Here is a 24651-nt window from a genome sequence, read left to right on the forward strand (position 1 = left end):
GGATCTACAGGTTGTAAAAGGAAACTCAAAGGACTGTTATTTATTGTGCCTTTGTTTGCACTGTTTGCTGATAACTATGACCAGTTTAAAACTGCTGAAGTTATTGGATAAATATAGCCTTTAAAAAATACTGTACTTTGAAAGCGATTCCAATTAATAATGAAGAGGCAATGTGATGTGTCAGAGCATGGGCATGGATTAGACATGGGTTAAATGCCAAGTCTGTCATCATGTTACTAACTGTTAGATATTGGGCAAACTGACACAAGACAGTTTTCTTATTTGTAAAATAGAGACAATCCTAGTTATTTTGCAAAGTTGGAGGGGTGAATGACTACATATGCAAAGATCCTGGCACAGAGCAAGCAGGTACACAGTAAGTGCAGCTATATAAAAAAGCTACTAAACAGATAAGAGTGAAAAGACTGAATCAGAGCAGATGAGGCTTACAAAAAAGATAGAAATTAAAAATATTTTTGAAAAAAGGGATTACTTACAAAATATAACTATTGAAATGTGGAGAACACAACACACTGGTAAGTTTAGTTTTGGGGGAATTAGATAATTTATCTACTCTTATGCTGATATTCCTACAAAATATAACTTTATATTAAGGATACATATTATTCAAATAATCTTACTGCTTTAATATTGTTAAAGGAGTTGATAAGTGATTAAGATTAGCATGGATACACCACTGAACGTCATAAAGGAAGTAACAGAATTTAAGATAAAATAATACAGAAGTACAAGCAAACAAGTTTCATTTTAAGACATTCAAGAATTATCATTATTGCAGACTTAGAACATATCAGTATAAGCCTATCATATTTTATCTCCTTACAAATGGGAAAACTGGGTTTAAGATAGATTAATTTATTTGAGATTATGCAGATAATAAATAGCAGAACAAGGATTTAAATCCAGATCAGTCTGATTCCAAAGCCTACACTTCTGCCATGGCAACCTTGAAACTTAAAAAAAAAAAGAAAAAGAAAAAGAAAAAGAAAAAGACTTTTCAATGAGCAGGAAAGTAGAGCCTTCAAAATAAAAATCTTAATGTCTAATTTGTAAATATGACTGTTATTGGGTAATTTCTCTCCTCTGTCTTTCAACAGCAAGAAGAGGCTAAAAATATTTATACTAAATAGGTAATTATGATAGTTGAGATCATGGATGCTGAAATCAGACTCTGGCTTTACCAAAGTACCAGGTAACTCTGGGTAAGCTATTTTTTTTTTTAAAAATTTCATAGAACTGCCATGAAAATTAAATGAGAGTGCATGTATAGTATTTAACACAGTGCCTAGCACTCAGTAATTGTTCAATTCTTATTTTACTATTTTCATTATAAAATTTGAATGAATGTTCTATAAAGAAACTAAACCTAGTAATTACTGTCATAAAAGGCGAATGGACTTTATTTAAGATGTGATATTATTTGACTCTTGGTCAACAACATAGAAGCCAAATTTCCAAGTTCAAAATATTATTGAAAAGAAAATACAACTGGCTGCTTATAATTTCAAGCTAACCTAGTGATAATATGATTAGAAATCTATTTTTAAAAAAATAGTGAACAAATCTATAGCTTAGAAATTGAAGGAAACTAATTTTCTTGTTGGCATTAACAAATTTTAGGATGGATATATATATCAACTACCTTCTGAGGACCTAAAATATATTCTTTCAGATCATTTCAGAGCCTGGGAAAATAAGAAAAGTTTAAAATAACTTTTAAAGAAGAACACTGAGCTAAAAAGGTTACCTAAAGCAATGGCTAAATTTTGATGATTCATTCCATCCAAAGATTCAAAGAGATGAATCTGACCATCATAATGCTATCCCATCTACATGTGGCAATACAGATTTTGTAAAAAAACAGTAAAATAGATCAGAATGAAGGAAGATTAGATGCTACTCTTCATCATAATCACTATCTAGATTACTTCTTATCTTGATGACATTATTTCTATGAATCTTATTGCTAATTTTTATATTTATTTAAATAGGAACTTATAAGTTTTCTAAAGGTTAATATACAGTGGTATGCATATATAGATATATGTATATTTATGTGTGTGTATATATGCATATATAGTCAAACACCAGCCAACCCTTTAAATTTTAAAGTACTAAAATTTCTAATTTGCAGAAAAACAATATATCCAAAGGGAGTTATCTACTAACTCAATTAAAGCAGTAGAGTATTAGAGGTAATTCTAGATATACTACACAATAGACATTAAAAATAATTATGGAAGGTGATATTAAAGACAACACAGGAAAAAAATGGGTGTTATTTTTAATGTGGAAATTGACAAAGACAATTTAATATTTATTGTGCACTTTCAGCAAAACAGGATCCTGTTTGTTGGCATTCTATTTCTTTTATTAAAAAAAAAAACTGCTTTGAAAAGACAATGGTAATGGTAGTGAAAAATATCTAGATTTTGAACTACTAATGTAAACTGGCCAAGAAGAAGAGTAATTTCATTTTAAAGCTTAGTGTCAGAGGAGAGGTTTTTTTTCATGAATATAAAAAAAGTTAAAGAAGGTTACAGTAAAACTTTTGATATTTTCCACACACATGCCTGACAAAGATAAAGGGATTTTTTTTTCCTGTAATTTTTTTTTAAAAAAAATATGGGACAAGAACAATCTAATAATGTTTTAATGTAGTTATGGAAGATCAACAAAGTGTGACATCACGATACCTCCCCTCAATGACCTTAGGGATAAAAATAAATTCCCTTAAGTATCAGTCTACAGCCACAGACAGAGTCCATTTTGAGAAAACGCAGTTATGAAATTTATGGATCAACTATAATACACCAAAAATGTTTTTCATATCTATTCAAATACTAAAAATTATAGAAAAATCCTCTTTTGGATTTCAATTACATCACAATTGGTACATTACTGTTAACCAGAAAGTAAGTTTTAGATAATCTTAAATCAAGTTGTCAACTTAAATAGTATTTTTCCATACTGTCCCACTGAATAGAATTATAGGATTGATTATATGATTGTCATACTGGCATTACTTTAAAACAATTTCAAATTATTGCATTAGTATTGATCAGTATTATTTTATATACATAGAGTATGTATAGGATATTTAAGATTTATTTTACTTGGAATTATGCTACTATGTAATTTTTTAAAGTCAGGTATATATTGCTAATATGTGGTTTATTTCATGTCTTCTCTCCCATTTTGACTTATAACTTCAAAGGGTGTTCCATATGTACAGGTATGGTTTAGGAAAGAAAATTAAAATCTGAGATGACTGGAAGAAAAAGATTCTTCAGGTAACAATGTTTTTGTTGCTGTAGGAGTAAATATTTTGTTTTTATAATGTGTTGAACTGAAGACTACTCTGCTAAAAATTTCTATGTTTAATAACATTATAAAAGTCTGCAAAAAAACCCCCCAAAATGAATTTGGTAATACTGGACCAAGTTATTTACAGGTAAAAACACCCTCTCAAAAATTAGAGTATATGTTTCTAATGGTTCCTAAAGGCAAAGACAATTTTTAAAAATTAACTGAAAAAAATTTGTAGCATGGTATGAGGTTTATGTTGGAATTCATTACTATTTAACTGTAAGTTTTATGTTAAACAAGTTGTAGAATAAATGATATAGTGAAATACATTAAAAAATGAAGCCAGCAGAGCCTTGATATGGTTGCTGTAACATCTTTTACTTAATGTCTCAGAAAGTAAGACTACTACTTACTTCCCATATTATATATCTGGTGAAATGTGCAGGATAATAGGCAAAATATAAAAAGAACATTAGAAAGAGGAACATGAAAGACTCGAGATGGTAAATAACTACAACATGAAGACTGACAGCCTTTATACATTTAAGGGGAGAAGTTAGTCTGAACATGGTCCTATTATCAATATTTTTCAGTTATGAAATTTATAGTTCTGCTATATGATACACCAAAGTGTTATTCAAATCTATTTTAATAATGCCTATTTTATCAGATATGCTATTAAAAATGAAATTTCCAGATAGACTTAGTTTTTATTTTGTTGCTAATTCCTGTTAATATCTTTTACCATCTTTTAGTCCACTAAAGTGAATCTTAGATTTTTAAATCTTTCAAAAGATTCAACCTAGTCTAATATAATTTTCTCTGTGCTAGGTCTTTAATATTAATCAAAAGGGCTCTAAGTTTTTTGGTAAAATTATTTTTATAATGGCCATTAAGTGGTGACAGGAATGACAGCTTTAATTTCTTCATCAACTAAGCCTCAATTGAGAATTACAGTAATTTTTTTTTTCAAATAAGGCCAGAAAAGGAGTACTGTACCTTATAAATTTGTCTAATATAAAGAAAATTTGTAAAAGAGAACTTGAAGGCTCACTATAACAAAAGTCATCCTTGTATTTCAGGTGCCTAGTACAGTGCAAGGCACACAACAGAATGACTATTTGATGAATTAAGATATCCAATGACAATGCCACACATTACAAAATAAAAAGACACATCATTTCAATTCAGTAGTACTACTTTTTCATGCTGAGAAACGAAAAAGGTCAATACAACAAGATGTAACTAATTTCAGTCAAGGGTTTTTATTAGTTATTTTTATCCCAGAACCAGTGTTAGTGTTTCATGCAGACTTGGGTTAGTAAGTATAATTCTGGAAAAAATTTAGTGACAATTTCTGAAATGTTTAGTACTAACCAGGGCAGTGTTAAGTTTGCTTATTGTCGGAGTTACAAGCTTAGTGCTTGCTAAGTTTTAAAAAAGGAAGTGGGGAAAGAACAAAGAATGTTTTGGTTGACACTTTGTCTTACCTTCAGATAAACAGAACTGATATTTAATGATCTAAAGAGGGAAAATAAAATAAATGAAACAATCATAAGGAGTGCAAAGTATTACAGAATAGGAAGGCCATGAGTCATTTATTTACTTACTGATTTCTTCAAAATTAGTTAATAGTGAAAATGCAGTACCCTCTTATAATCTTTAAATATTATAAAAATTCAGTTTTAAGTACTTCTAAATCTAGACAAGTTATTTAACTTTATTTGTACAATCAGAGATAAGGTAATATTCTTGGCCATAAAATTTGATCTTCTAAAGTTGACAGAGTGCATGCTCGACTTGTTTCTTTTGCAGATACTTCAGTAATGATTCCATGAAACACAACAGTCACCTCCCACTCTCTCAGATAAAATGTGGTGCATGTACTTTCATGAAGACTGTTGACTTTTAAAGAAACTCCATTTAGGTAAAAGAAAGTATAAATCAAATTTATAGGCCAAATTCAAATATTAAATAATGATGAAAAATATATTCCAATGATTGGAATTTTATTCAACCAAGTTTTCCATTTTAAGAGTTTTTAGAACAAAAGGGTATTGCATTTTAAGTTCCAGTAATGACAAGTAACTAATACTTGTTTTTAATCTTACCGGCATCAGCTGGTAAATGATGGTAGGGAGCTGGAGAAAAAACCTGTGCTGCAAAATCTTCAAATGTCGTTGGTTCTAAGTGATGCTGGACAATTGTTTGCAGGTATCGCGCTCTCTCCTCATAGCTGATTTCCTTTAGTTAAGGATGAACTTAAAGGCAGCTTACATTGGAAAAGAATAAATCTCATCAAAAAGGACTACTGTGATTGCTAAGCCATTAATAAATATAATTATTCACAACTGTTCTTGCATATATGAAAAGCATGGCTTTGTAAAGAGTAAAAATGCAGTTTTTAACGTAAGTTTATACTTCAGGATACTGCTATAAATGGCAGCTTAACAGGGAGTCATTTATCAGAAAATAATTATAATACTAAACTGTTGGAAGAGAGGTGAAAGTTTACTTGAGAAAGGATTCCACTGCTATCAGGTCAGCCTAGGCTCATTTTGCCTTTTTAATCAGCTTCGAGCTGCAGATTTACTCTGAAAAGCCACACAATAAATATTAAAATGCTGCTTAAAATACTACGTCTGAGATTCTATCTTTCTCATTTGTAAAGATTTATTGTGAAAAATTCCTGCGTATCTTCCTTTTTTTTCTAAAATCTCTGCATTTTCCCCCAACAATTGTTCTTATTTTGAACGGAAGACTACTGTTGCTCTAATCCTTGAATAACTCCATGCGGTTAAGATAAATACATAGTTGAATCTGTATGTCAGGAAAAAATACCTAGTCAATTATAACACTGAAACAAGCAGGAATATTTGCAAAGAGTCCACAGGACTCCTAAATGCTGTCTAACAAAGCATCTACAGGGCACTGACACTGACAGAAAAATACTGTACTTCCCTTTCACCACATTTCCTTCTCAGATATTATTGACAAGCAACCAGTACCTTGAAGTGTTGTTGCTTTTGAACAACCCACTCCAGGCTTCCTGTTTCAGCAGGCCTGATTGTGCTGTTAGCACAGAGAGGGCGAGAAAGAGAGAGAATATTTCTGTTGTTCACGAAAGCAACTATGGAAATGGCTGTCAAAATGTAGAGCAGCAGGCAGCAATATACAATTATCAGGAAAAACTCACATGCTGACTTCATGTCGTATAGTTCCTGAACTGAGAAATCAGTTAACCTTTCTTCTACAACTTTTAAAAGTTTTCCTGCTGTACTCAGTGTGCTATGTTGATAGGCTTTACACAAGACATTTAAATAAGTATATTAAAAAAATTTGACTATTGGTTCTTTTTTCACTGATTTTTTCCAAAAATTTTAATATTTTCTCCTCAAAATTCCTTTTTTAAAAAAATTGCAATTCAATTATTGTAATTTTACAATTCTAGAAATTGTAGCCCAAGTTTACCACTGAGACCAAGAAAAAAATTTGAGAAAGATAATTAAAAATGCTAATTCAGTGGAGATACCACAGCCAGTTACATTTACAAAAGGTTATTAAGACATATTCATTAGGTGCTTGACTTACACTGTAATGTCTTTTGTGCCCTAAATGTCTTGAGTACGCTCCTTGTATTACAATTTATGTATCAAATATTGAAATAATCTGAATCCCAATTCCTTGCTATCCATTATTTTTAATACTATACACTGGGGCTGAACTTCAAAATAATTTTACTTAGGAAATGGGTAGCAACACAAGATGCTATATTAAAATGACAGTGATAAGGATGTTATGGAAAGATCATATAGACATTTTTGAGTGTTAACATAGAAAAGAAATATAGTACACTTTCAAAAGAGGGTGTATAGTTATAAATGGAAGAGGATGAAACTGATGGTTCAATCTAAATAATACCACATATCTCACAACTTGTTGGAAAGTACTTTTTTCATTGGGGGAGATTCACAGCTGCCGAATTTTCTGCAGTTAATAGAGTCCTTTGATTCACAGCAGTGCCCCTTGTACAAAAAATACTGGCCTTTGTGTATTACCAGAAACTAATTTTCTATTTGGCTGAAAAGGGAAAAATGGGGTTATTGCTTCTCCCTCCTACAGAGCTTTTCATTATGCCTGATGCACTCAACTTCTAAGCTCTTCTGAGAAAAAAAATAACTGAAGAGGCAAGAGGTAGAAAAATGAGCTTGTTAGCACATTAGAAGTGAAGTATCTTGGTGGGCCCTAGAAATTCCCAGTGGTGTGTTAACTTATCACTCTATGCATGCTGGCACTGATAGTCTCCCAATTGATCACTCTCTTTTCGCACCAAAGGTGCTGCCAGGAAGCAAAGGCTGAAGGCCCACAGGAGAACAGTCTGCTATCAAAACAAGCTGTTTTTAAAAGTCTGCTTGAATGGGTAAAATGCTTCATGAAAAGTAGGGTGGAGACACCTACCTGCTTTTAAAATGCTCTACTTTTAGAGGGCCTATAAATGAAATATTTTACTTTATCTTATTATATTTAGAATTTACACAAAAATTAAGCAAATGTTAATATTTCTAAAGCAGGGAGGACATTTCCAGCATAGTAAAATTTATTAAAGCAAGAAATGACTATCTAGGTAAAATACATTTTAGAGTATATAATTCTATTTCACTACATAAAAGGTGATTTATTAAGCTCTGAAGAAACCTTAACATAAAGCTATACGAGCTAAAAATTTCCAAATATAATGTACTCATTTTGTATAAAAACAGGACGTATTTAATAAAATTACAAAATATCTTCATTAGTGAAAACAATGCTTTTTTTTCTAAAATGACATAAAGAAGGAATCATGGTTGAATTTAAATGAAAAACCAACACTTATTAGGCAAGCTAATGTCTGAAGTTTCCTTTTTGGGGGGAGTTATCTTCAGAAAACAGTGTTTAGCTTAGTAAATAATTATAGTCTATGGTAACTCACATAAAAATTCTTTATAATTTTTGAAATTTGATGTGGCTAAATGAGATCAAAACAAACCAACTCAATCTATAGTACTCACATCTTTCCCCCTTTTTACTTCAGAAAACATAGTATTGAAGTGATTTAATGAACTCTAAGTACTTAAACCATAGTCCTGAGTCCACAAACAAGGTTCATGTGGTGACTGAGATAATGATAAAGTTCCAAACAGTGTTGGATTATGGTAACCATAATCCAAAGTGGTTAATTCTTGTATCTCCTTATAAGAGGTTAGACACTTCTTAAAAGGCAGCTCTCTAGGGAAGAGTTATTAGGACTTACAAAATTGAGTGGCATATACAAACTTGATGGGTAGCACCAACAGGATAGCTCAACTGTGTGCCTACTGTGAGTGCCTGTTGCCGCTGGCACTGAAATTAAACTGAAATGGGTGAGATAGAAAAAAAGATAATGGTATACTAACAAATCCAGAACAAAATTTAAAGTACAAGTCTAAGTTGAATTAAGAAGGTTTTTGTTGTAAATTTAAAACCACCCAAGCCAAAACTAGCTAATAAAAAAAACATTTGATGAGGGAGACTTTTAGCTGGTAGGAATCTTTAATACAGAACTAGCCAATCAAAAGAAATAACACACAGGTGCTGCAATCACAGCAATATAATTATCCACTAATCCTCCTTCTACTTTCAGCAAAAGCAGAAAAGGAGGGAAGGAATATTACTATTCTAAAAATAATAAAAGGAACCAATATTTTCTATAGTATAGTTTAAATCTAATCTGTAATTCATAAAATTAACATTATTCATTTTAAGTAGTACTTTTGATTTTAAACTTATATATAAAATTATTTGTGGGCCTCTGTCACTGTGTCAAGACCAGCTGTCAAATTGGGGTTCTATTTCAGCCCAGTCCTGGAAAGTCCTGAATTCTCTGCCACAGTTTACCTGTATGTTAAATGGGGATACCACCAGCTGCTCCTATTTATGTCATAGCAGTGCTAAAGATAAAGGATATAAAAACCCAAAAGTCCCCTGTACAATTGTGCTGAATAAAGTTTATTTTGACCTTTGGGTTGAATGTTTGTAAACAGCAGGTGCTGTTTTCATGAGGACAATTTTCAATGTCAGTTTAAGAAATATACTTGTATTCATGTCCAATAACTCTTTGTAATATTTGTAGTATGTACAGAAGGACTTTGCACTTACCTGAATGTGAGGACACTGATTTCTAATGAGAAAAAGATAATATGAAAAAATACTGCAAAGGTTAATTAGTACCACATTACTAATGTATAGAAAGAATAAATAAAAGGGAGATTTTGTTTTAAAGCAACAACCCTTCATGCTCCACAATAATTTTCTTAATATAATTTTGAATTGCTTTTTCTGTCAGGCAAATTTTTCAGTTTTGTGATCACCACTTCCATGGCAAGCCTAGTAGGATGCACAAACATTTAGCTCAAATGTAATTTGTGGGTACTTTTGGTCAAGATGGTGGAGTAGGTAAACAGTGTGCTAGCCTCCTCCCACAAGCACACCAAAATTACAACTAGTGAACAACCATCACTGAGAACCATCTGAAGACTAGCTAAATAGAAGTCCTATAACCAAGGATATAAAGAAGTTGCAAGGAGATTCACAGGAGGGCTGGAGATATAGAATAAGCAGGTTCCTTACGATTAAGAATCGGGAGAGATCTTGGATGAGAAGGTCCCCTTTGAGGAGTAAGGGGTCCCAGCCCCACACCTGGCTCCTTAGCCCAAGGCACCAGTGCCATGAAAAGGAGTCCCTATAACATCTGGCTGTGAAAACAGGCAAGGATTGCAGATGAGTGAGACAAAGGGCTGCTGGAATCCTAGGCAGTCCTCTGAGGAGCCTTGCACAAACTCAATCTCTTGCACCAACTGACTTGCTCTGGGTTCCAGTGCAGGGATGGGAGCCTGAAGAGCAGCAGGGACATATGGGGAGGAACTGAACTGACTGGCTTCAAGGTGAAGGCTGGAGGGGCAGGGGTCAGGGTGGCTATCTCTAGGGACAAAGCACTGGAAGGCGCCATTGCTCCTTTGTTGAGCCCTCCCCACCTTTATCCATTAGCACAGAGGGGTGCCAAATCTGAGCTCTCCATTAACCTGGCTAATGCTGCTCACCCTACTCTGGTGATTCTGAGACCCAACCAACAAGCGCTTCCAGCCCACGCTGCTTCCAGTGACTTTTCCATAGGAGCGGCCTACCTCGGCTTGTGCTGCAGACTTGCCTAAAATCTCTCAAGGTGTCCCATACATATTGCTAAGCAGCCCCAAGCCCAGCAAAAGCAGTGATCAGTCTCAACCTGCATTGTAATTCCCATCAGTTGGTCCCAAGCCCAGCATAAGCTTCAGTCAGTGTTGGACTGAAATGTAGCTTTAACTAAGCAGGTTCCAGCACCAGAGGTGGCTGGTCTTAGCTCACATCATGGTCCCCTGCAAAGAGTCCCAAGCCTGGTACTACTGGCAGCTGGCCTTAGTTTGCAGCACAGCCTCTCCCAGATGTCCCTAGGCCCAGCACAAACAGCAACCAACCTCAGATCACTTAGCTCCCATTACATGGCCCAAAGCTGGGCATGAATGGCGGCTGACCTTGGCCTGTACTGGAGCGCCTCCCTTGAGCCTCCAAAATGAACATACCTGGTGAATGGCTTCAAACCATACCAGAGCACCACCAAACCAGCTCCACAAACGACACTACCAAAGCGTGGACTCAGCTGGCACCAGAGCCCCACTAAAGCAAGTTCTGCTCCACAGGGTCAACCCCGTGCACAACAGCTTGTCCACTGTAGTCATAGTCAGTCAACTTGAAGGTCAATCCCACCCACTGATGTGTTAACAATAATCAAGGTTCAACTACAAGAGGAGGGCACACAAAACCTACACAAGGGACACTTCTGGAGTACACAGCTCAGGTGAACAGGAAAACTGTGCCACTGGGCTTCACAGGACACCTACTACATAAGGCCATTGTGCCAAGACAGGGAGGTGTAGCAGATCTACCTAATACATAGAAACAAACACAGGAAATTGGTCAAAATAAGGAGGCAAAGAAACATGTTCCCAATAAAAGAGCAGGACAAAACTCCACAAAAAGAACTAAACAAAATGGACACAAGCAATCTACCAGATAGAGAGTTCAAAACGATGGTTATAACGATGCTCAATGAACTTAGGCAAAAAGTAAATGAACTCAGTGAAAAGTTACACAATGAGACAGAAACCAAAAAAGAACCAGTCAGAAATGAAGAATACAATAACTGAAGTAAAACTACATCAGAAGGTATCAAAAGTAGATTAGAAGAAGCAGGAGATCAGATAGGTAATATGGAAGATAAGGTAGTGGAAAACACCCAATTGGAACAGCAAAAAGAAAAATTTTAAAATGAGGATGTTTTAAAAGACCTCTAGGACAACAAATGTGCTAATATTTGCATCACAGGGGCATGAGAAGGAGAAGAGAGCCAAGAGATTGAAAATCTATTTGAAGAAATGATGACTGAAAACTTCCCTAACATGAAGAAGGAAATAGACATACAAGTCCAGGAAGTGCAGAGTCCCAAATAAGATAAACCCAAAGAGGCCCAAATCAAGACATATCTTAATTAAAATGTCAAAGGTTATAAACAAAGAGAGAATCTTAAAAGCAGAAAGAGAAAAGCAGTTACATGCAAAGGAACTCCCATAAGTCTATGAGCTAATATTTTAACAGCAACTTTGCAGGTCAGAGGGACTGGTACAAATTATTCAAAGTGATGAAAAGCAAGGACCTACAATCAAGATTACACTATCCAGCAAGACTATCATTTAGAATCAAAGGAGAGAGTTTCCCAGACAAAAAGAAAAGCTAAGGGAGTTCATCAACACTGAACCAGGATTACAAGAAATGTTAAAGGGATTTAAGTAGAAAAAAATATTAAAAATATAAATAAGAAAATATAGGAAAGAAAAAAATTTTGACAGAGAAACAGTAAAAGCAGTGGATCAACCAACTATAAAGCTAGTATAAAGGTTAAAAAGCAAAAGTAGGAAGATCATGTGTAATTATTAGAATAAATTAAGGGATACACATAAACATACACAAAAGATATAAAAATGACAAAACAAATGTGGAAGGGGTGAGTAAAAATGGTAGTCAATAATATCAGAGTTGAAATAAATGAAATAGTCTAAAAAAACTTAAGGGACCATTAACCTAAAATAAACTGCTATAAACATAGCTTGGTATATATTAACACATGGTAACCATAAACCAAAAATCTACAAGAGACATGTAAGAAACAGGAGAAAGGAATCTAAACATGACACTATAGAAGAGTATCAACATACGAGAGATCCAGAGAATAGGAAAGGAAGAGAACTACAAAAACAATCAGAAAACAAATAATAAAATGGCAATAACTACATAGCCATCAATAGTTACTTTAAATGTAAATGGATTAAATGCTCCAATGAAAAGACATATGGTAGCTGAATGGATAAGAAAACAAGACTTGTACATATGCTACTTACACAAGACCCAGACTTCAGACTGAAAATCACACAGACCAAAAGTACAGGTATGGAAAAAGATACTTCATGCAAGTGGAAACAAAAAAGCTGGAGTAGCAATACTTACATCGGACAAAAAAAGACTTTAAAGAAAGGGCCATAAAAAAAAAATAATAATAAAGGGCTGTAACAAGAGACAAAGAAGGGCATTTCATAATGATAAAAACATAAATCTAAAAAGAGGACATAACTTTGTAAACATCTACATATCCAACATAGGAGCACCTAAATATATTAAGCAAATACTGACAAATGTAAAAGGAGATTGACAGTAATACAGTTGTAGTAGGAGACTAACACCCCGGTGACATCATGGATAGATCATCCAGGCAGAAAGTCAACAAGGAGACAGTGACCTTAAATGACACATTAGACAAGATACTTAGTTGATACTTTTAGGACATTACACCCCAAAGCAGTAGAATATACACTTTTTTCAAGTGCACATGGAACATTTTGCAGAACAAACCACATGTTAAGACATAAAACAAGTCTCAAATTTAAGAAGACTGAAATCATATCAAGCATCTTCTCTAATCACAATGGTATGAAACTAGAAATCAATTACAAGAAGAAAATTGAAAAACAAACACATGAAGGGTAAATAACATGCTATTAAATAGTGAATGAATTAACAAGATCAAGGAACAAATAAAAAAATACCCTGAGACAAATGAAAATGAAAAGACAATGATCCAAAATCTATGGGGCACAGCCAAAGCAGTTCTAAGAGGAAAATTTACAGTAATAAACAAGAAAAACTAATTTTATACCTAAAGAAACTAGAAAAAGAAGAACAAACAAAGCCAAAATGAGTAAGAGGGAAGAAATAATAAAAATCAGAGTGGAAATGAAGAGAGTCTAAAAAAACAATAGAAAAGATCAATGAAACCAAGAGCTGGTTCTTTGAAAAGATAAACAAAATTGATAAACTTTTAGTCAGACTGAGATGGAGAGGGAGGGAGGGGGAGAAGAAGAGGGAGAGAACGCGAGCGTAAACATGAATAAAATCAGAAATGAAAGAGAAATGACAACCGACACTATAAAAATATAAAGGATAATCAGGAAATACTATGAACATATGTCAACAAATTGGACAACGTAGAAGGAATGGATAAATTTCTTCCTAGAAACATATAATCATCCAAGGCTGAATAAGGAAGAAACAGAAAATCTCAACAGACCATTAACTACTAACAGAATTGAATCAGTAATTAAAAAACTCCCAACAAACAAAAGCCCTGGACTAGATGACTTCACAGGTGAATTTCACCATTCAAGAAAGAATCAATACCTATCCTTTTCAAACTATTCCAAACAAAACAAAACAAAACAAAACTGAAGAGGAGGGAAGCCTCCCCAAACCATTTATAAGGCCAGCATAAACCTGATACTGAAAGCAGACAAAAACACTACAAAAAAGGAAAATTATAGGCCAATATTACTGATAAACAAAGATGTAAAACTCCTCAACTAAATATTAGCAAACTGAATTCAGCAATACATTAAAAGACCATATACTATGATCAAGTGGGATTTATTCCTGGGATGCAAGGCTGGTTAAATATCTGCAAATCAATTAATGTGATACACCTCTTAAATAAAATGAAGGATAAAAATCATATGATCGTATCAATAGATGCACAAAAAGCACTTGACAAAATCCAACATCCATTTATGACAAAAACTCTCAGCAAAGTGAGAATACAGGGAACATACCTCAACATAATAAAGGCCATATGTGACAAACCCACAGCCACAGCTAACATACTCAATTGAGAAAAGCTAAAAGCATTGTCCTTAAGACCAGAAACAGGACAAGGATGTCCACGTTCACCACTTTTATTCAACATAGCATTGGAAGTGCTAGCCACAGGAATGAGACAAGAAATAAAAGGCATCTGAATTGGAAAGGAAGAAGTAAAACTGTCACTATTTCAGGTGACATGATACTATATAGAGAGAATCCTAATGAAGCTACCAAAAAACTATTAGAATAAATGAATTCAGTAAAGTAGCATGATACAAAATTAATATTCAGAAATTGGTTGCATTTTTATACATTGATAATAAATTATCAGAAAGATAAATTAAAAAAATAATCCCATTTACAACTGCATCAAAAACTCCCCTAGGAATGAATTTAACTAAGGAGGTTAAAGACCTGTACTCAGAAAACCATAAGACATTGAATAAAGAAATTGAGGAAGGTATAAATATACTGTGCTCATGGACAGGAAGAATTAACATTGTTAAAATGCCCATATTATCCAAAGCTATCTACAGATTCAATGCAATCCCTATCGAATACCATGGCATTTTTCACAGAACTAGAATAATCCTAAAATTTATATGGAACCACAAAAGACACTGAATAGCCAAAGCAATCTTGCGAAAGAAGAACAAAGTTGGCGTTATCATACTACCTGATATGAAACTATACTAAAAGGCTATAGTAATTAAAACAACATGGCACTGGCATAAAAACAGACAGATCAATGGAACAGAACAGAGTCCAGAAAAAAAACCCGTGCTTATATGGTCAATTAATGAATGACAAAGGAGGCAAGAATATACAGTGGGATAAGGACAGTCTATTCAATAAATGATGTTGGGAAAACTGAACAGATACGTGGAAAAAATGAAACGGGATCATTTTCTTACACCATACAAAGGAATGAACTTGAAATGGACTAAAGACTTAATGTAAGACTCAAAACCATATAACTGCTAGAAGAAAACATAGGCAGTAAACCGTTCGACATCACTCTGAGTAATATTTTTTTGGATATGTTTCCTCCGGCAAGGGAAACAAAAGAAACCACTACTAATCATCAGGGAAATGAAAATTAAAACCACAATGAGATATTATCTTATATCTGTCAGAATGGGTATCATCAAACAAATGTTGGCAAGGATATGGAGAAAAGGGAACTGTCATGCACTGTTGGTGGGACTGGAAATTGGAGCAGCCATTATGGAAAACATTAGTGAGGTTCCTCAAAAAATTAAAATATGACCCATCAATTGTACTTTTGGGTATTTATCCGAAGAAATTCAAAACACTAATTCAAAAAGATACACACATCTTTATGTTCACTGCATCATTACTTACAATAGCAAAGATATAGGAGCAATCTAAGCATCCATTGATAGATGAATGGATAAAGACATGGTACATATATACAACAGGATATTACTCAGCCATAAAAAAAGAAGGTAATCTTGCTATTTGCCGCACTATGGACGGACACAGAGAGCATTATGCTAAGTGGAATGTCTGAGAAAGACAAATACCATATGATTTCACTTATATGTGGAATCTTAAAAACAATATAAATGAACAAACAGAAACAAGCTCACAGATACAAAGAATAAATTAATGGCTGCCAGCTGGGAAGGGGTTTGGGGAATGGGTGAAAAAAAGGGAAGGGATTAAGATGTACAAATTGTCAATTATAAAAAGTCACAAGGATGTGAAGTACAGCATAGAGAATATAGTTGGTAATATCGCAATAACTATATGTATGGTGTCAGATGGGTACTAGATAGAGTAATCAATTTGTAAGTTATATAAATGTCTAATCACTATGTTGTACCCCTGAAACAAACATAGTATGTCAACTATAATTTAAAAAGAAAATTAAGTAATTTGTGACTAGTGTCCCCAAAATGGAAATTTGTGTATATGTATATATATGTATGTATGTATATTGTATATTGCAAGAATATAATTTTTCACAAAAAGGAGTCATAAAAATTATAATTGTAAGCAGACTTCAAAGACATATCACTGTTTAATTTCCTCTTAAATTCAGGTTTAATGTTTTGTTTCCTAATAAGAAAAAACTATTAGCTCCTTTTTAAGTAAAGGCAAAGTATACAGTGTTTAGATCTGTGCTGAATATCATAGCCTCAGGGATTTAAGGCCCTGAAATTCCTAATTTAGTAAGCACTTGCTTACACTCTTACTTCTGTGGTTTCTTTGTAGTTTTAACACTTAGGAATTTCATCTCTTTTCTTTTTATTAATATTTCACAAACATGTCACTGTAGAAAAGGGAGAGTCTTACCTACTGACTGAAAAAAAAACGTTGGAGAGCACTACTAACAATATTCATGAAGTTTGTAAGATGGTTGGTAGCTTGAAATTAGCTATGGGGGGAGTTTTCACTTCACTGAACTTGGCAAATGCCACAAATTGGGGCCTCCCTCTAGTTTTGAGGGCCAGTTGTTAAACACCAAGTGTGGCTCCTTCCTTGTGCTTGTCCTCCTAATAAACTACTGGGTAGACTAATGTCATGGGAGCAGAGGCCATATCTTCTTGTCTTTTAATATATCTCTAGCATCTAACACAGGACCCAGCAGTACTCAATGACTATTTATAAATCATAGAAAAATAAAATTTGTTAGTAGACTGTTATGCAGATAGCCCACTTCCTGTAATCCCAATTTGGCTCTCCAGAGGCAAACCCTTTGGGCAAATATAGTTGGGACTTTCTTAGGATTAGATATAGAGAGTTTAAATCTTACTTGTGAGAAAGAGTTTGGTTCCACTCCTACCCTTGATCTTGCTGACCTTCTTTGGAAGAAATAAAGTGAATAAAGAACAATGTATATTAAAAAAGTGAATAAAGCACACAGGTAAGGTCAAACAGTAAGAGAAAACGGATAACTTCTCAAAAGAATTATAATTGCTTAAAGGAAAAGATTCTCTAAATGTTCAAAGTGCTACAGTTCACTAAAATTAGGATAGAAATAAACATTTTGTCCTACTGGTTGTGACAATTTTTTTAATTAAAAAAATTAAAAATTTTAAATAATTCTACAATGATGAAACAACGAATTTTGGTAAGTTAATTCTATTCATTTAAGTGGCCATCTATAGAGAAAGAGAAAAGGGAAGAAACTCTGTGAAAAGTGTCCATAGATAAAATCGAATAAAGGTAATTTCAAAACCATTTTAGACAGATTTCCAAAACTGCTCTAGACACCATAACAGGGGTAATATCCTTGAAAAATAACACTTAGAAATGCAAATATTTAGGTTTTTCAAAAGGCCATCTTGAGTGGGTTTATCTCCAGGCATTGTTTATTGAGAATATTTTAGGGCTGTTTGAACTAGAAGGATACAATGATCTATCAACTTTACTTTCAGAAAACTTAGCAAAATCAGCAAAAAGTTTATTCAGCAATAAGCCTTGCCTTGATGGAGGATACCAACAGAGATTTGCTTGGAAATATAAAGCTGCTGACTGGTAGAATTAGAACTAGAACCTTGGTTTTTTTTTAATAGTCCAGTACTCTTTCTACATCCAATCTCAATGATCTGGGTTTTGTATGGAGTTAAAAAAAAAAGGTGTAAGGGGTATTTTAGTTAGCTCAAGGATGGCCAACACAATAAATATCAGCTTAAATTCTAAGACTGGCATGTTTTGAACAATGTTTGTTTATATACTAAATATCATATATAGTATAGTAAAAATCCTTGGCATGCTCCAAAATAAAAATGAGAAAACCACATTTGGCTATACAGTTCTAAAAGGCCTTGAAGTATCTTCAAACATTCTGAGGCAATATCATTACACAGGTCTTGGAAAAATAATAAAATATAAGAATTTTATTGAGATACAGAACACAGAATCATTTTGCAAGTACATCTCAAAGGATTGCATGGCTGCTATTATCAGTAGTAAAGTGTCAAATTTTCCTGCACTATACAGGGCAATGAAGTATCCCATTGACTAATAAGCACTACTCATTTGAAAGATGAATGTAAACTATACTGCTTACCTTGGTAAATTAACACTCCATTTCTTTCCTATAGTAACTAATTTCTTCAAGAAATATGCGCCTAGTTCACAAGAAGTAAAAATAAGATTCCCCTAAATAAATAGCACAAATCTTGGTATTAATAGTGTTTGTTTGTACTATGTTAACAGAAATTTTGAAAGCCTGCAACAGGTTATGCCAAATTACAGTGTATAATTTTTATGATGCCTTATATTAATGAAATTCTTTAGTAGTTGATACTATCTACACCATGAAGGAAAAGCTGTGATTTGTCAGAACAGACAAAGCTGGGCTTTAATCCATCCTTTTAACCATACTGCCAAGTCTATATTGTTTTCACTGCGTCTCAATTAGGAGACAGGCAGGACACCTGGTACTTCTTTATCTAAGTCCCATGGGCTGCCAGATGACTCAAAATCCATAACAGGTGCTAAGGCAGTGTGAGCATAGTCCTATTATTGAAAGCTGGAGTTGAATAAAATTTGGACCATATATAATTGCTCATAAATCAGTCAATTACTAAATGAAAACATTAAATAAGAAGTTGATAGGCCCAATTCTACCAAAGTTCATGTAAATACATTTAAAAATATTAATCTTAAATAGGATTAAAAATTTAAATCTACCTAAGGTTCTGAAGATCCTTCCTAATAATCCAATAATCACTGGTTTCTAAAAAGCACTAACATAATTATTAAATATGTATATCTATTTCACTTTCACGGTATTTGTATGAAGAAAAACATCTAAAAGAAAAACTAAGTTACTTTGGATCTCAAATTTAAGGAAATTAAAATTATGGACTCTCATTCTTTATAAGAGCTACTTGAAAATATTATTATTAATAATGAGACTTTCATAGTCAAGAGAACTGCTTCAGAATTGCCAGTATTAAAGTAAGAGTTTAAAAAACAGGAAGGGGGAGACTAGAAACAATCACTTTGTGTTCCTTTTAGTACATTAAAGCTGAGAAAACGAATTTATGTGTTTGAACTAAATACTAAACTTGGGCTGTCAGAAGATTGCAAAAGAAAAAAAATAACTAAATAAGTGAAATTTTACAATGTACAATTACTTAAGTGTTATCTCTACCTAACTTAATTAAGATTTTGTTTAAATGCTAAAATTATCAAGAGTACAAAAAAAGTGATTTATTATGATGGTAAGTAGTTACAAAGTACAGCAAACTGTCATTTAAGACAGTGTCATAGAATCTATGATAAACGGTACATTGGCTTACACTTAATGCATTATATGCCCCCGGGGAGTGACAGGCTTAGAGACTGGACTTTAACATCAAAATCTACCCATTAATCTTGACTTAAATATAATCTATCCTGCAGTAAAAGGAAGAATGGGCATTCAATGAATTACTGTTTTTGAAATATTGCACTGGTGCCCATTTACTAAAATCATTTAAGGAGACACGAAGAGATGGAATATTAGTAAATTTTACAGACTGTTACTAATTTTACAAAACATGCATCTTGTTTTCCTCCAACTTAGCAAGAGCATCTCATTTTCAAAAACTTATAGATTAAAAACATTTTCTTAAAATATCTCCCTCTGATTCTTTGAATGGACATGTTTTACAAATTACAATATTGTAATATAATTTAGTCAAACTAAGTTCAGCTGAAAAAAAATCACCTATGGAAATATACTATGAAGTTCAGGATCCTGGGAGCTGAAATAAGCTTTAATTTTTTTTTTAAAGGTTGCAGAACACTGTTTCTTTGCATCAGAACCACCAACTATGTGATTAGACTGATCAGAAAAAAATGGAAAGGCCAAGAGTAGTGTTTAGACAAATACCATGGTATACAATGCTTCAAAAAAAAGAGAAACAACTCTCATATTTTAAAAGATATTCAAAATAGAATTAAACAAGAAAGAGATAATGACCGTGAATGACTGAAACAGTTACAAGTTACTCATTCAAATGATAAATCTGATATTTAACTTTAAGATCTGCCAACAACTTTATCTTTAGTGCATTAGCACTTGCAACTGGAAAAGTTATTTCCAATAACTTTATGCATAAAATTACTTTACATTTCTATATTAATATAGCTTATATATATTCAAATGATATTTGGGAATTCTAAAAAGCACACTGTAAAGGAAATTAAGCCAAATTTGTCTTTAACCTTACCTGATATATTGTTTTAATCCACTTTCCTTTATTTTAAATTTTACAAAGATTTAAAAAATATAATTTTCATCTAAACAAAAAGTATCATAAAGCTAAACTGACTTTTACTCTGCTATAATTGGGTGAGCTAAAAATGACATGTAAACAAGGAATTACTACAAGTGGCTGCTTAAACGTATATATTTGCTTTCTTTTTGATAGTAGGTATGTGCTAAATAAAAGTCAACACTCCTATCAAGAGAGTAAGTAAATGTAGAAACATCAGTTCCACAACAGCTATTTTTGCTCCTTCTGTTTTCTGAACAGCAATTAGTAAAGCAACCCCTTCCCCTCCTCCCTAGTGCTGTCAAGCTGTTCAGAGCAGTTTGCAACTTAACAATGGTACCATTGTGAATGCTCTCTGGGCTTCCTTCCCACAGAGAGTTAAATGGGCAGTTCCTGCTGCCCATGATTGGTGTCCAGTGAAATAATACTCAAGAGCCAGGTTTTATCAGCTTCACGCCAAAGAAGTGAAGCCAGGGAACCCAAGCCTTCATATCATACTGGACCATATGCCAACCCTGATGGCCCCAAAGGTTTATCACTAAGAATCAGGATCCATCATGTCCCTTGTGAAATTTCACTTCACATACCTTATGTGAAATGCAAAGCTTCACTAAAAACCGAACCTTCTTTACAATTGGCATGAACAGATGGACGGTAATAGTGGTTTGGCAAGCAAAAGTTAAGATTTAAATAGGCTGTATTCTAGTGTCTGAGAGGAAAAGCAGTTAGAAGAAAATGGGGAGATTTGTGACCCATAGTTTAATTTTAATTCCATTATTGTTATTAAAAATTCAATAGCAAAAGCCCTTATGTTTATTAAAAGGAAAAGAATGGATTAAAAGCACTGCAATTCCTATGTCAAACAGGTTAAAGACTAATTTCAGCTTTACATTCTTCGTTCTTTGCTCTGAAATCCCCAAATAGCATCTGAATCTACTGCTGCTTTTATATTTAAACAAAGACTAGAATAAAACTTGCACATTATGTGGTAGGTGTGGTGAATTAATAATGTGAGCATGCCAGGGCACCCTCATCACTAATATCAACAACATTAAGGGTTTAAAGAAGAAAAAAATCCCAGTTCTACCATAGCTGAGAAGTTCATAAAAGATAGAAGTAGAGAAACTTCAAATTTTGTTGTTTTGGGGAACAGTTTGCCCATCACCTGATAAGAGTTCTCTATCGTCTTTCTGATATGACTCTACTTGCATATGTGGATAATACTGTCACATTGGATTTGACAGAAGAGATAAGATGGTAGTAATGCTTTCTTTTCCTTTGCTATTTTTTGCCGTGAAGCCATAGTACTATGAGAGTAGGAAAAAAATTCGTTTATCAGTAACATGTAAAAGTATAAAACGATTGTTATGCAAGAATGAAGATTCTATCACAAAATTAACAATTATGAAAATCTCAAATGCTCTTTTTAAAATGGCAAATATGTGTAAAGATAATCAAACAGAAACCTTCTTAGTCTCATGAAGAAAAATAACACTAGCTATTACTGTTATTAGCCTGGCAATTACTATAAAATTATTATAAGAAATAGAGAATTTATTTAAATACTAATCTAATAAACTTATTTTGGAAAGGATTTACTAGAAAAGGAAAATAATACATCCAAGCTGCTACTCAACAGGTAAAAATTATATAAAAGCAGAAGGAACTATCACATTAGACAATGAATGTTATATTACTGGCAGTAACATTAGAAAACCAAGTTTATGTTGGTTTTCTTTCTGCTTGACTACATTATATGGTTCTGACCTACTTCTTGATCTCATCTGCTATTACTCTTCCCTTTGCTTTATACCACTCAGTGTTGAACTCTTTGTATTTCTTCACCACATCACACTTTTATCCCTCCATGTCCATGTCCTACCCCTAAAAAGCTCTTCTCTGGCCTTGTCTGCCTGGCAAAGTTCCATATGTCTTTGAAGTAATTAGTAGAACTTGCTTCCTCAATAAAGCCAATCCCAATTTCTCCTCCCTATTGTCCTTTCTCACTTGAATAAAAATTAATCACCTTTACCATCTTACTTTGTATTATCACTACTGTTGGACTCTTCAGAGTACACATCATCCATCCATCCATCCATCCATCCATCCATCCATCCATCCATCCATCTCACAGGGGTCTATCTTTCTCCTCCACCAAACTGTAAGCTCCTTGAAAGCAGTGACTGTATTTCTAATCCTAGCTTTTCTCTCACAGCATCTCCTATAAAGTAGGTAGTCGATAAATGTTGGTGAATAAATGAAAGGTCCAAATTGCTTAGCAAGTTTTTTGGGTGAAGATGTTTTGGATGAAGAAATATAGCCCTTTTTTTTTTAGTACTTAAAAATTTGTCATTAGTGTACTGAGTTCTTAGAGAATAAAAATTTTAAATATCTCTAGAATACAATAATATAAATAGATGTGGTTTATATATTGAAGTCCTTTTTGTGAGTTCCCATAGTTTAAATATAAGCAAAGTAATTATTAGCCTACATTAGTAAAACTTTAAACAAGGTAAGTCTCTGGAGAACATTAAGAGATGGCTATTTTCAGACATACCGGTTTCAATCCCATAGAATAAACTTCATTATCAAATTTTATTACATATCAGACTTATATTTATTGCTTTTATATTTTTTTGAAAGGACACAGGCAGATTTGTTAGACCCAAACTCACATCTTTGAATGTATGCAATAAAATATTCCTAGAAGGATTATAATAAAGCCTCTTAAAATACCAATATCAACAGGCATATATCACCATTCCTTGAAAAGAATAGCTTAACAAATTAAACTGCTGTATTTGAGTCATGATAGAAATGTTGCACATATTCAGGGCTCCTGTTTAAATATTACTCTGTGTGCATACATTGACTATAAGGTTTAGCAGCAAAATTCAGGCCAAAGAGATATTTAATCACAAGCTTTTCAGCAAGAAATTCTTCAATAGCAATGCCTAGGTCTTTTACACAGGAGATTTAAATGCTCCCATTACAGAGCAGATTGTTAGGTAAATAAGGATGTTTGTCTGCTTTTAGGTCCCACTACAATGATTAATACCAAAGTCATGAGGGCTGCAAATATTTCAGAGGTTAAAAAATCTGTAGTTGGGGAGACGTTTTATTTAAAGAATTTTCTTCTTTTGAAGAATGAACATGACCATAATAATAGATCTTAAGAGTATTTAACAAATAACCAATTTGTCCATGAAGTTGAAGACTTTCATTTAGAAAGTGTATAGAACAAATGGCACTTACAAGATATTGAGAGCTCCTAATGATGTAGGTGATGCAAAAGTTCAAGAAATACCATTGAGCACCTTAGCAGTGTCTAGACTCCCATAGCTGTCCCCTGCCACTCTCCTGTGGCTACCACCTTCCCTGCCCTACAGCAGGAAGTGTGAGCCTTCAAGGCTACAGCCATGTGCTGCCTTCTTCCTGCGGAGGATACCAAATTGTACTCTCATCTGTTACTGTCATCAAGGCAAAGGTATCTTACTTAGCTCACTTAACAGATTCTTCCCCCATAGAACTGAAGGGAAAAAACTCACTAATTACTGAACTTTGAAAAATCATCTTCATTAAACTATAATAAAAATATACTGACTACTTAGTCAAAATACAAAACCCTTGTGTGTTTGCTATTCTGGCTTGTATCAGAGGCAATTCATACTGCTCCTAGGTTTCCTTTTTCTTATTTATCTGGCATGCTCTTACACTGTAGCCTAGACTAATACAAACCACAAATTATAACAACAACAAAAAAACAAATGAACTTACTATTAAAAGT

General features: G+C 33.4%; 1 protein-coding gene across 6 annotated transcripts in view; it reads right to left on the reverse strand.

The window, feature by feature from the left end:
- RALGAPA1 (Ral GTPase activating protein catalytic subunit alpha 1) overlaps positions 1 to 24651 on the reverse strand; it is a 211538-nt gene that overhangs the window by 4126 nt on the left and 182761 nt on the right. For 3 of the 6 annotated variants that reach the window (XM_039885673.1, XM_039885670.1, XM_039885671.1), the window contains exons 39-40: positions 5442 to 5566; positions 4821 to 4851 (exon numbers count right to left, since the gene is read on the reverse strand). In XM_039885673.1, coding sequence (XP_039741607.1) covers positions 4844 to 4851; positions 5442 to 5566 — 133 coding nt within the window. In that variant the 3' untranslated portion in view covers positions 4821 to 4843. The remainder of the gene's footprint in view (positions 1 to 4820; positions 4852 to 5441; positions 5567 to 24651) is intronic. The other 3 variants (XM_039885675.1, XM_039885669.1, XM_039885672.1) reach the window with 1 other exon arrangement.

Source organism: Pteropus medius, unplaced genomic scaffold, assembly GCF_902729225.1.
Source record: "Pteropus medius unplaced genomic scaffold, Ma_sr-lr_union100, whole genome shotgun sequence".
Classification (NCBI taxonomy): Eukaryota; Metazoa; Chordata; class Mammalia; order Chiroptera; family Pteropodidae; genus Pteropus; species Pteropus medius.